This window comes from Panulirus ornatus, chromosome 52, assembly GCF_036320965.1.
Source record: "Panulirus ornatus isolate Po-2019 chromosome 52, ASM3632096v1, whole genome shotgun sequence".
Lineage (NCBI taxonomy): Eukaryota > Metazoa > Arthropoda > Malacostraca > Decapoda > Palinuridae > Panulirus > Panulirus ornatus.
In genome coordinates this window covers 4794822-4808915 of record NC_092275.1, presented here as the reverse complement: position 1 = coordinate 4808915, position 14094 = coordinate 4794822, and the positions used below count along the sequence as shown (strand labels likewise).

Genomic DNA, 14094 nt, shown 5'->3' with positions numbered 1-14094 from the left:
CAGCCACCAGCACTGTATCATCAGCGAACAACAACTGACTCACTTCCCAAGCTCTCTCATCCCCAACAGACTTCATACTTGCCCCTCTTTCCAAAACTCTTGCATTTACCTCCCCAACAACCCCATCCATAAACAAATTAAACAACCATGGAAACATCACACACTCCTGCCGCAAACCTACATTCACTGAGAACCAATCACTTTCCTCTCTTCCTACACGCACACATGCCTTACATCCTCGATAAAAACTTTTCACTGCTTCTAACAACTTTCCTCCCACACCATATATTCTTAATACCTTCCACAGAGCATCTCTATCAACTCTATCATATGCCTTCTCCAGATCCATAAATGCTACATACAAATCCATTTGCTTTTCTAAGTATTTCTCATACATTCTTCAAAGCAAACACCTGATCCACACATCCTCTACCACTTCTGAAACCACACTGCTCTTCCCCAATCTGATGCTCTGTACATGCCTTCACCCTCTCAATCAATACCCTCCCATATAATTTACCAGGAATACTCAACAAACTTATACCTCTGTAATTTGAGCACTCACTCTTATCCCCTTTGCCTTTGTACAATGGCACTATGCACGCATTCCGCCAATCCTCAGGCACCTCACCATGAGTCATACATACATTAAATTACCTTACCAACCAGTCAACAATACAGTCACCCCCTTTTTTAATATATTCCACTGCAATACCATCCAAACCTGCTGCCTTGCCGGCTTTCATCTTCCGCAAAGCTTTCACTACCTCTTCTCTGTTTACCAAATCATTTTCCCTAACCCTCTCACTTTGCACACCACCTCGACCAAAACACCCTATATCTGCCACTCTATCATCAAACACATTCAACAAACCTTCAAAATACTCACTCCATCTCCTTCTCACATCACCACTACTTGGTATCACCTCCCCATTTGCGCCCTTCACTGAAGTTCCCATTTGCTCCCTTGTCTTACGCACTTTATTTACCTCCTTCCAGAACATCTTTTTATTCTCCCTAAAATTTAATGATACTGTGCTTGAGTATGTAGATAAGTTACTAGTGTAGTTGCATGTAGAAGAGCTTCATTGAAGAATGAAACGTGGCAAAAATTTGTGGTTTAAAGAAAAATCATATGGGAGATGCAGTGATGAAAGCTTTTCAAGATGTTGCTTTGTGGGATGTAAGCCAGGTGTTCAACTGAGAGATAAGGTGTCAAATGATGTAGTTGAAGATACAAGGAAATGAAGTGGACTAATAAGTGAAGAGGCGCAACAAACAGATTGTAAAGATCCAGAGATATATCTGATAAGGTTGAGTGATAGTTTTAGGATGTCATTTAGCCAAAGATGCTCCCTAGTGTCATTATTATTACTCTCATTTTTATAAGGATATGAACCTTTTGTGTTGTCATTATAACATTCAAATGTTAAACCCATTTCAGGTATTATTTTGATTCATAACCTCTACAGCATTAAATGCTCTAGACAGTACCAAAATAGAATATGAAGTTAAAAGAGAGAGAGCTAATTTTGTTCCCATGGTAGTCATGTTTACTTTTCCAGCTTCATTAATTCATCTCTATCATGATTCAGCTGCTGGTATTTGGCTAAGTATAGGCTTAAAGATTTTTACATATATGTTCGATATCACTCACAAGCTAAATTTATTTTATTGTGTCAGCTGATAGTTGTATGGCAAAATTTTTCAAGCTCATTCTTCATAAATATTCATAGTCTCGACCATAACTACCTCAGGAGAAAAAAATAATTGCATATATTTTGGATTACAGATTCTTATCTTTTTGGTAGACTTTTCTTGTACTTAGATTTTATTTGTTTGTAATCTTCTTTTCATCCTTTATAACTTGTTCTCCATTTTCCACATCAGTGAGGTAGCATTAGGCCAATCAAAGAAAAGGCCTCATTTGCTCACATCCATTCTCTAATTTTCATGTGTAATGCACCAAAACTCAGTGAACAACCTTAGCCCCACAGACTTTTTGGTGGTTTCCCCTGGCTGCTTTATATTCCCTGGTTTACTCCATTGACATCATGTCATCCTCTGTATACCATATTGTTCCAATTTATTCTGTCCCATGCATACCTTTCATCCTCCTGCATGTTCAGGCGCCAAACACTCAGAATCTTATTCACTCCATCCTTCTGTCTCTAATTCTATGTCTCCCCTTCTCCTTGTCCTCTATACTTCTGACATATATATTTTCTTTATCATTCTCTCCATATGCCCAAACCGTTTTAGCACACCCTTCTTCTGCTATTTCAGCCATACTCGTATTACCACACATCTTTCACCCTGTCATTCCCTACTCAGTTAACCCTCCTCATACATTCTATTTCCAGCACTTTCAAACTTTTCCCTACATTTTCATCTGTAGCCCCTGCCTTGCATCCACACAACTCTGTCAGGGCTACTATGCCTTCAAACGTACCTATTTCCACCCCTCCCAGATCGTCACCTCACTCCACATATTCCTAATTGCTCCCAGAACCTTTGTCCCTTCACCCACCCTCTGATTAGTCCCAGCTTCCAAAGTTCCATTTGCTGCCATATCCATACCCAGGTACCTAAAACAATTCAGTTTCTTAAAGTTTTCTCCTTTCAGACTCATGCCTCAACTAACTAATCTGATTCTTTGCATAGCTAAACCTAATAAGCTTGCTTTTATTCACATGTAGTCTCAATTTTCTCCTTTCACACACTCTCCTAAACTCAGATGCCACCTTCTGTCACAGTATATTTGTGAAAACATATAGACATATACTACAAAAAATATTTAGAGAAAACATTGATTTATTGTACTTGCCCTAAGTACTACCTTATCTCAGGTTTTGGTAAGTGTAATATGGACTAAGGTAGTGTTTGTACTTTACATAAAAGAGAAAGTACTATGGGATGGATGCCATTATCAGGATAGAACAAGGACAAAAGCCTCAGAAATAACAGAAATAAATGCTGAAAGCATAGAATACCACCACCTTGAATTCAAACTGGAAAGTCATGCACTGTTCCATCAGGAATCTTAAATTTGTAATTATTTGAATTTTGGATATTTCTGGACTATGTTTATTTAGACTGGACATTTCCAGCCTATGCTTTGTTGCCATATATCATATGATCTGACTTAATATAACATGTAACTATTGATGTTCTCTATTCAGTGGAAGTGATCGAAGAACTTTTGAAGAGAGAATGGTACACCACTGGTGGAGAGAGGGAGAAAGGAACTGCATTCAATCAGCATGTGCACACCTTACTGAAGGTAACACCTTAGGAAACATTTGAATTAAAATTTGCATTAGATAATAGACACTAATTAGTTAAGGTATATCAAGATGAAAACCCTTAGTAAGTTGGCTTATTTAAAGAGTAAAAAGTTCGTTACCATCCATTTCCTCAGCTTCATGTCAAGCTTATCAGTGAGCTGCCTTTTCTCTTTATTGAAATTTGATTTTCCCAAAGCAGTTCTTGTCTCCACTTCCTTGTTACAGTTTCTGTTGCTAGATGTAACATTACATGTAATGTTTTACTTCATCATTTTTCTCTGTAAATTTACATCTTGTTCTTTCCTTTCCATTCTCATGATTGTTGTTTTGGGGTCATTTATTTATATATGTGCCTAAAATGAAAACAGTAAGAATATACCCAGTTCATTGCATGGAACAACTTATAAAGTTCAGTTCTCATACTTGATTTCATTGCAGGAAATTAGTGTAAGGAGATAGAAAATTTTAAGTAACAGAATTGAAAATTTGAATATATTATATTATTTCATGACCATATTTTTGGCTACTAAAGTGTAATTAGCATGATAGAAAAAGGATGTAAGGATAGAAAATAGTCAGTTATAGTACAAGACACAAATAAAACTCATACTTAGTGGCAGCTTAGGTTTACAGGAAAGACATCATGCAAAACAAATCTTTTAAGATTCTGTGGTAAAGTTAGTGCTTGTTGAGATAAGAGATGGATCTTTGTCTTGTGTATTCCTGGACTGCTTGAAGGTATTAACACCATTTCAGGCAGGCACAATAGGGAGACTTCTTTGAAGGAATGAAAGTTGTCTGAGAGGAAATGAAAAGAGGACACATGTAAGATATGCCTTTTCTAGGTGGGTAGGAGTTATTAGTGATATAGTACAGGGCTGAATATATTAATGTATATCTCACCTGGTTTAAAAAGCGAGATATACATAAGTATACTTATGTAAGTAGGAGAGATGGCCAGAGAGCGTTATTGGATTACGTGTTAATTGACAGGCGTGCGAAAGAGAGACTTTTGGATGTTAATGTGCTGAGAGGTGCAACTGGAGGGATGTCTGATCATTATCTTGTGGAGGCTAAGGTGAAGATTAGTATGGGTTTTCAGAAAAGAGGAGTGAATGTTGGGGTGAAGAAGGTGGTGAGAGTAAGTGAGCTTGGGAAGGAGACCTGTGTGGGGAAGTACCAGGAGAGACTGTGTACAGAATGGAAAAAGGTGAGAACAATGGAAGTAAGGGGAGTGGGGGAGGAATGGGATGTATTTAGGGAATCAGTGATGGATTGCGCAAAAGATGCTTGTGGCATGAGAAGAGTGGGAGGTGGGCTGTTTAGAAAGGGTAGTGAGTGGTGGGATGAAGAAGTAAGAGTATTAGTGAAAGAGAAGAGAGAGGCATTTGGACGATTTTTGCGGGGAAAAAATGCAATTGAGTGGGAGAAGTATAAAAGAAAGAGACAGGAGGTCAAGAGAAAGGTGCAAGAGGTGAAAAAAAGGGCAAATGAGAGTTGGGGTGAGAGACTATCAGTAAATTTTAGGGAGAATAAAAAGATGTTCTGGAAGGAGGTAAATAGGGTGCGTAAGACAAGGGAGCAAATGGGAACTTCAGTGAAGGGCGTAAATGGGGAGGTGATAACAAGTAGTGGTGATGTGAGAAGGAGATGGAATGAGTATTTTGAAGGTTTGTTGAATGTGTCTGATGACAGAGTGGCAGATATAGGGTGTTTTGGTCGAGGTGGTGTGCAAAGTGAGAGGGTTAGGGAAAATGATTTGGTAAACAGAGAAGAGGTAGTAAAAGCTTTGCGGAAGATGAAAGCCGGCAAGGCAGCAGGTTTGGATGGTATTGCAGTGGAATTTATTAAAAAAGGGGGTGACTGTATTGTTGACTGGTTGGTAAGGTTATTTAATGTATGTATGACTCATGGTGAGGTGCCTGAGGATTGGCGGAATGCGTGCATAGTGCCATTGTACAAAGGGAAAGGGGATAAGAGTGAGTGCTCAAATTACAGAGGTATAAGTTTGTTGAGTATTCCTGGTAAATTATATGGGAGGGTATTGATTGAGAGGGTGAAGGCATGTACAGAGCATCAGATTGGGGAAGAGCAGTGCGGTTTCAGAAGTGGTAGAGGATGTGTGGATCAGGTGTTTGCTTTGAAGAATGTATGTGAGAAATACTTAGAAAAGCAAATGGATTTGTATGTAGCATTTATGGATCTGGAGAAGGCATATGATAGAGTTGATAGAGATGCTCTTTGGAAGGTATTAAGAATATATGGTGTGGGAGGCAAGTTGTTAGAAGCAGTGAAAAGTTTTTATCGAGGATGTAAGGCATGTGTACGTGTAGGAAGAGAGAAAAGTGATTGGTTCTCAGTGAATGTAGGTTTGCGGCAGGGGTGTGTGATGTCTCCATGGTTGTTTAATTTGTTTATGGATGGGGTTGTTAGGGAGGTAAATGCAAGAGTCCTGGAAAGAGGGGCAAGTATGAAGTCTGTTGGGGATGAGAGAGCTTGGGAAGTGAGTCAGTTGTTGTTCGCTGATGATACAGCGCTGGTGGCTGATTCATGTGAGAAACTGCAGAAGCTGGTGACTGAGTTTGGTAAAGTGTGTGGAAGAAGAAAGTTAAGAGTAAATGTGAATAAGAGCAAGGTTATTAGGTACAGTAGGGTTGAGGGTCAAGTCAATTGGGAGGTGAGTTTGAATGGAGAAAAACTGGAGGAAGTGAAGTGTTTTAGATATCTGGGAGTGGATCTGTCAGCGGATGGAACCATGGAAGCGGAAGTGGATCATAGGGTGGGGGAGGGGGCGAAAATTTTGGGAGCCTTGAAAAATGTGTGGAAGTCGAGAACATTATCTCGGAAAGCAAAAATGGGTATGTTTGAAGGAATAGTGGTTCCAACAATGTTGTATGGTTGCGAGGCGTGGGCTATGGATAGAGTTGTGCGCAGGAGGATGGATGTGCTGGAAATGAGATGTTTGAGGACAATGTGTGGTGTGAGGTGGTTTGATCGAGTAAGTAACGTAAGGGTAAGAGAGATGTGTGGAAATAAAAAGAGCGTGGTTGAGAGAGCAGAAGAGGGTGTTTTGAAATGGTTTGGGCACATGGAGAGAATGAGTGAGGAAAGATTGACCAAGAGGATATATGTGTCGGAGGTGGAGGGAACGAGGAGAAGAGGGAGACCAAATTGGAGGTGGAAAGATGGAGTGAAAAAGATTTTGTGTGATCGGGGCCTGAACATGCAGGAGGGTGAAAGGAGGGCAAGGAATAGAGTGAATTGGAGCGATGTGGTATACAGGGGTTGATGTGCTGTCAGTGGATTGAATCAAGGCATGTGAAGCGTCTGGGGTAAACCATGGAAAGCTGTGTAGGTATGTATATTTGCGTGTGTGGACGTGTGTATGTACGTGTGTATGGGGGTTGGGCCATTTCTTTCATCTGTTTCCTTGCGCTACCTCGCAAACGCGGGAGACAGCGACAAAGTATAAAAAAAAAAAAAAAAAAAAAAGTACAGGGCTGAGTCTTGGAATTGTTATTCTTGATGTATGTAAATGCATTGCTAGGACTGGAATAATTCTTGAATATGTTTGCAAATAATGCGAAAATCTTGAGAAAAATCAGGAATGTTATGGAATTGTAATAGCTTATAAAGAGACTTAGATAGGTTCCAGAGTTAATGAGACATATGGTTGATAAAGTTCAACTCAAGCATATACAAAGTAAAGAATATGGGACACAGTGAAAGGAGACCTTGATATAATGATGATCTTGAAGAAAACAAACTACAGAGATATATGTTTGAAAGGGATTTTAGGGTCAGCATGATACCCAGCCTATCACCAGGAAGATGCATTAGGAGAATAATTAAGTTTATATTGGTGAATACTCCAGAAAATGTGACATTTTCTTGCTGATGTGGAAAATGGTGAACATGTGTGAAAAAAAAATACAGTATTTATAAGATTCATATTAGAGTATGTAACTCCAGTTTGATCATCTCACATTAGAACCTGTTAAAAAGTGGATGGTATCACAATTTTTTTTTTTTTTTTTTTTTTTTTTTTTTTTGGCCGCTGTCTCCTGCATTTGTGAGGTAGCGCAAGGAAACAGACGAAAGAAATGGCCCAACCCACCCCCATACACATGTATATACATACGTCCACACGCAAATATACATACCTACACAGCTTTCCATGGTTTACCCCAGACGCTTCACATGCCTTGATTCAATCCACTGACAGCACGTCAACCCCGGTATACCACATCGCTCCAATTCACTCTATTCCTTGCCCTCCTTTCACCCTCCTGCATGCTCAGGCCCTGATCACACAAAATCTTTTTCACTCCATCTTTCCACCTCCAATTTGGTCTCCCTCTTCTCCTCGTTCCCTCCACCTCCGACACATATATTCTCTTGGTCAATCTTTCCTCACTCATCCTCTCCATGTGCCCGAACCATTTCAAAACACCCTCTTCTGCTCTCTCAACCACGCTCTTTTTATTTCCACACATCTCTCTTACCCTTACGTTACTCACTCGATCAAACCACCTCACACCACACATTGTCCTCAAACATCTCATTTCCAGCACATCCATCCTCCTGCGCACAACTCTATCCATAGCCCACGCCTCGCAACCATACAACATTGTTGGAACCACTATTCCTTCAAACATACCCATTTTTGCTTTCCGAGATAATGTTCTCGACTTCCACACATTCTTCAAGGCCCCCAGAATTTTCGCCCCCTCCCCCACCCTATGATCCACTTCTGCTTCCATGGTTCCATCCGCTGCCAGATCCACTCCCAGATATCTAAAACACTTCACTTCCTCCAGTTTCTTACATTTTTCATATGTATATATATGTATGTGTTTGTGTGTGTATATGTGCGTATGTATGTGTGTGTGTATGTGTATATATATATATATATATATATATATTTTTTTTTTTTTTTTTTTTTTTTTTTTGCCGCTGTCTCCCGCGTTTGTGAGGTAGCGCAAGGAAACAGACGAAAGAAATGGCCCAACCCACCCCCATACAGATGTATATACATACGTCCACACACGCAAATATACATACCTACACAGCTTTCCATGGTTTACCCCAGACGCCTCACATGCCTTGATTCAATCCACTGACAGCACGTCAACCCCGGTATACCACATCGCTCCAATTCACTCTATTCCTTGCCCTCCTTTCACCCTCCTGCATGCTCAGGCCCCGATCACACAAAATCTTTTTCACTCCATCTTTCCACCTCCAATTTGGTCTCCCTCTTCTCCTCGTTCCCTCCACCTCCAACACATATATTCTCTTGGTCAATCTTTCCTCACTCATTCTCTCCATGTGCCCGAACCATTTCAAAACACCCTCTTCTGCTCTCTCAACCACGCTCTTTTTATTTCCACACATCTCTCTTACCCTTACGTTACTTACTCGATCAAACCACCTCACACCACATATTGTCCTCAAACATCTCATTTCCAGCACATCCATCCTCCTGCGCACAACTCTATCCATAGCCCACGTCTCGCAACCATACAACTTGTTGGAACCACTATTCCTTCAAACATACCCATTTTTGCTTTCCGAGATATTGTTCTCGACTTCCACACATTCTTCAAGGCTCCCAGAATTTTCGCCCCCTCCCCCACCCTATGATCCACTTCCGCTTCCATGGTTCCATCCGCTGCCAGATCCACTCCCAGATATCCCTGGGGATAGGGGTGAAAGAATACTTCCCACGCATTCCTCGCGTGTCGTAGAAAGCGACTAGAGGGGACGGGAGCGGGGTGCCAGAAATCCTCCCCTCCTTGTATTTTTTAACTTTCTAAAATGGGAAACAGAAGAAGGTATCACAAATAGTTTCTAAAATAAGTGCGCTGAGTGCAAGGAAATTTCAGATGAGGTTGATAGAGGAAATGAGGTATAGATTTGCCTGTGACTAAAGAAAGAATAGTGTGAGGAGTTATGATTACATCTTTCAAATTTGCAAATAAAAAGAACAGTTTTGAGAGTGAGGGGTTCTTTTAAGTCAGCAAAGAAAGATTAACAAGTGGTCATAGCATGAAACTTTAGAGAACATTTGAAATAAGGACTTATTGAGTCAAATAGTGATGGAGAATCATGATGACATTGAGTATGATATTATTACATTTTTTAAACACAATTGCTTCTCCTGCTTTAGTGATGTAGTATCAGGAACAGATGAATAGCAACCTCATTTGCATGCATTTATGCTTTAGCTATCATGCATAATGCACCAAAACCAAATTACACTAAACTTCTCCATGGTTTACCTTGACTGCTTCAAATGTCCTGGTTCATCCCATTTACAACACATTACCTCCCATATAACTCCTTTTTTTCTCCTGCATAAGCAAGTTAGTGTCAGGAACATATGAATGAGACATATAGAGAAAAATAGCCTTGCTTGGCTCCTTTCTCTGTTCTTTCTTTTGAAAAGTAATACAGTCACCTTGTATGACACATAGGAGATAGGTGGGCAGCTTTCTTTCTCCACTATCCCGGGGATAGCTGTGATTGAAGCTATGCTCAAGGGGAAGGGAAAAGAACTGTCTGGAAAAGGGTAGTCAGGGGTTAGTGTGAGGACAGGAGCAAAGGAGGTGGCACATATACTGAAGAAGTTGTGGGAGTACATGAAAATGTATAAGGAAGTGAGCCCTGGACTGATGAGAATAAAGATGAAAGTGGATTATGAGAGATGAGTGATTGTTAGTACTGACCAAGAAAAGTAAGGAAGAGATGCAAGTGATGTAGGAGGAGCTAAGAGAGGGCATCAGCTATTTTGATTTAATGAACCAAGTTTTAATGATGGGTGATTTGATTGTAAGAGTTGGTGTTTTGACTTTGAGATTATTACGGGCCATACAGTACCTACTGTTGTGAACAAAAACAGTGAACAGCTCGTGGAGCTGTGTGCTGAAAAATTATTGGTGATTAGGAATACCTGGTTTGAAAAGAACATATGTACATTTGAGTGATTAGGTTCGATGATAAGCGGGCATTATTGGAATTTGTATAAATTGATAAGCTTGCTGAAGAGAGACTTTTGGTGTACATGTTTTGAGTGGGGCAGCTTTGGGGATGTTACTTCTTGATGGAGATGAGAATGAAAGTTTGTTGAAGCTTTAGGATAGGAAGAGAGGAAATAATAAGGGTGGGAAGTGGGTGATGAGTAAACAAAATTGGAAAAAAGGCTTGTGTGAAGAGATACTAGGAGAGATTGGATAAGAAGGGCAAAAGATGAGAATAATTGAAACTGGGGAAGTATTTAGGATAGTAGTACTTTCACATGCAAGAGAAGAAAATAGTATGTGGACAATGGAATATGGGCAGGAAGGGTAGTGATTAATGGGATGACAAAATAAAGTTGTTAGTAAAAGAGAAGAAAGTTGTATGGGCATTAACTGTATGGAGGAAACACAGGTAATTGGAAGATGTACAAGAAAAATCATTAGGATCTCTAGAGGAAGGCACAGGAGCTGTAAAAGAGGGCAAATGAAAAATTATTTTGGAAGGAGGTTAATGCATTGTGCAGAACGAGACTGCAAATGGAAGCATCAGTGAAGGGAGCGTATGGGGAAGTGATAGTAGGTAAGGAAGAGATGAAGAGGAGATAGATTGAGTGTTTTGAGGTACTCTTGAATGTATTACTTGATAGTGTGGCAGATGTGAAGTGTATAAGATCAGGATGGTATGCAAAGTGAGACATTCATGGCAAGTGGTTTGGTGAAAAGAGGTCATTGTAAAATCCTTGTGTAAAATGAAGTGTGGCAAAGCAGCTGGAGTGGATGCGATTGCAGTTGAGTTTCATAAGAAAGAAGGTGACTGTAATGTTAATTGGCTATTTTTTATACATGTTCAGTATTTCCTCCTTTCCTGTGTTACTTTCCAAAAGAAAGAAGAGAGCAAGGAACCTAGTGAGAAATTTTTCCCTTAAAGGCTCAGTCATCTGTTCTTATTGATACATTACTCACAGAGTAAATGGTGAGCATGTATGAAAAACAAGTGGAAAGAAATATATATATAAATAGCATTGCCACCCCCTGTATCAGCAAAGTACCATCAGAACACAGATGAAAAAAAGGCCACATCTGCTCACACTCATTCTCTAGTTTTCATGTGTAATGTTCCTAAACCACAGCTCCCTATCCACTTCCAGGCCTCACAGACCTTTCTTTGGTTTACCCTGGACATTTCACTTACCCTGGTTCAGTCCATTGACAGCACATTGACCCCAGCATAACACATTCTTCCAATTCTTTCTATTCCCTGCATACTTTTCACCCTCCTGCATGTTCAGGCCCTGATTGCTCAAAATCTTTTTCACTCCATCCCTCCACCTCCAATTTGGTCTCCTGTTTTTCCCTGTTCCTTCCACCTCTGACACATGTATTCTCTTTGTCAACCTTTCCTCTCTCATTCTCTTCATATGTCCTAACCATTTCAACACACCCTCTTCTGCTTCTCTCCACCACACTCTTTTTAGTACCACTCATCTCTCTTACCCTTTCATTACTTACTTGACCAAACCACCACATCACATGACATATTGTCCTCGTATATATCATTTCCAACACATCTACCTTCCTCCATACAACCCTATCTATAGCCCATGTCTCGCAACCATATAATATTGTTGGAACTCCTGTTCTTTCAAACATACCCATTTTTGCTCCAAGTAGAGATAGGTAGTATGTTTAAGGAAAGGAATCTGGATGTTTTGGCTCTGAGTGAAACGAAGCTCAAAGGTAAAGGGGAAAAGGGGTTTGGGAATGTCTTGGGAGTAAAGTCAGGGGTTAGTGAGAGGACAAGAGCAAAGGAAGGAGTAGCACTCCTCCTGAAGCAGGAGTTATGGGAATATGTGATAGAGTGTAAGAAAGTATGCTAGATTGATATGGGTAAAACTGAAAGTGGATGAAGAGAGATGGGTGATTATTGGTGCCTATGCACCTGGTCATGAAAAGAAAGATCATGAGGCAAGTGTTTTCAGAGCAGCTTAGTGAGTGTCTTATCATCTTTGATGCATGAGACCGGGTTATAGTGATGGGTAATTTGAATGCAAAGGTGAGTAATGTGGTAGTTGAGGATATAATTGGTGTACATGGGGTGTTAAGTGTTGTAAATGGAAATGGTGAATAGCTTGTAGATTTGTGTTCTGAAAAAGGATTGGTGATTGGGAATACCTGGTTTAAAAAGAGAGATATACATATGTATGTGAGTAGGAGAGATGATCAGAGGGCATTATTGGATTATGTTTTAATTGATAGGCATGTGAAAGAAAGACTTTTGGATGTTAATGTTCTGAGAGGGGCAGCTGTAGGGATGTCTAAAGACTATCTTGTGGAGGCAAGGGTGAAGATTTGTAGAGGTTTTCAGAAAAGAAGAAAGAATGTTGGGGAGAAGAGAGTGATGAGAGTAAGTGAGCTTGAAAAGGAGACTTGTGTGAGGAAGTAAACAGAGGGATTGAGTGCAGAATGGCAAAAGTTCAGAGCAAATGATGTAAGGGGATTGGGATAGGAATGGGATGTATTTAGGGAAGCAGTGATGGCTTGTGCAAAAGATGCATGTGGCATGAGAAAGGTGGGAGGTGGGCAGATAGAAAGGGTAGTGAATGGTGAGATGAAGAAGTAATATTGTTAGTGAAAGGAAAGAGAGAGGTGTTTGGATGATTTTTGCAGGGAAGTAGTGCAAATGACTGGGATATGTATAAAAGAAAGAGGCAGGAGGTCAAGAGAAAGGTGCAAGAGGTGAAAAAAAGGGCAAATGAGAGTTGGGGTGAGAGAGTATCATTAGATTTTAGAGAGAATAAAAAGATGTTTTGGAAGGAGGAGAAGTGCGTAAGACAATAGAACAAATGGGAACATCAGTGAAGGGGGCTAATGGGGAGGTAATAACAAGTAGTGATGAAGTGAGAAGGAGATGGAGTGAGCATTTTGAGGGTTTTTTAAATGTGTTTGATGATAGAGTGGCAGACAGAGGGTGTTTTGGTCGAGGTGGTGTGTGAAGTGAGAGGGTCAGGGAGAATGGTTTGGTAAACAGAGAAGAGGTAGTGAAAGCTTTGCGGAAGATGAAAGCTGACAAGGCAGCAGGTTTGGATGGTATTGCAGTGGAATTTATTAAAAAGGGGGTGACTGTGTTGTTGACTGATTGATAAGGATATTCAATGTATGTATGGCTCATGGTGAAGTGCCTGAGGATTGGAGGAATGCATGCATAGTGCCATTGTACAAAAGCAAAGGGTATAAAGGTTAGTGTTCAAATTACAGAAGTATTAGTTTGTTGAGTATTCCTGGGAAATTATATGGGAAGGTATTGATCGAGAGGGTAAAGGCATGTACAGAGCATCAGATTGGGGAAGAGCAGTGTGGTTTCAGAAGTGGTAGAGGATGTGTGCATCAGGTGTTTGCTTTGAATAATGTATGTGAGAGGAACTTAGAAAAATAGATGGATTTGTATGTAGCATTTAGAGGTCTAGAGAAGGCATGTGATAAGAGATGCTTTGTGGAAGGTATTAAGAGTATATGGTATGGAAGGTAAGTTGCTAGAAGCAGTGAAAAGTTTTATCAAGGATGTGAGGCATGTGTACGAGTAGGAAGAGAGGAAAGCGATTGGTTCCCAATGAATGTAGGTTTGCGGCAGGGGTGCGTGATGTCTCCATGGTTGTTTAATTTGTTTATAGATGAGGTGGTTAGGGAGATAAATGCAAGAGCTTTGGAGAGAGAGGCAAGCATGCAATTTGTTGTGGATGAGAGGGCTTGGAAAGTGAGTCAGTAGTTGTTCGCTGATGATACAGTGC

At 40.3% G+C, this 14094-nt stretch overlaps 2 protein-coding genes across 3 annotated transcripts in view; one reads left to right on the top strand and one right to left on the bottom strand.

Annotated features, from left to right (window-relative positions):
- Positions 1–14094, bottom strand: part of LOC139765003 (hematopoietic prostaglandin D synthase-like) — a 205735-nt gene that overhangs the window by 92334 nt on the left and 99307 nt on the right. The window lies entirely within an intron of this gene.
- The window catches only part of LOC139765001 (Fanconi anemia group D2 protein-like), a 370225-nt gene that overhangs the window by 323789 nt on the left and 32342 nt on the right, over positions 1–14094 (top strand). For both annotated transcript variants that reach the window (XM_071692052.1, XM_071692050.1), the window contains exon 24: positions 3183–3283. In XM_071692052.1, the coding sequence (XP_071548153.1) occupies positions 3183–3283 (101 nt within the window). The remainder of the gene's footprint in view (positions 1–3182; positions 3284–14094) is intronic.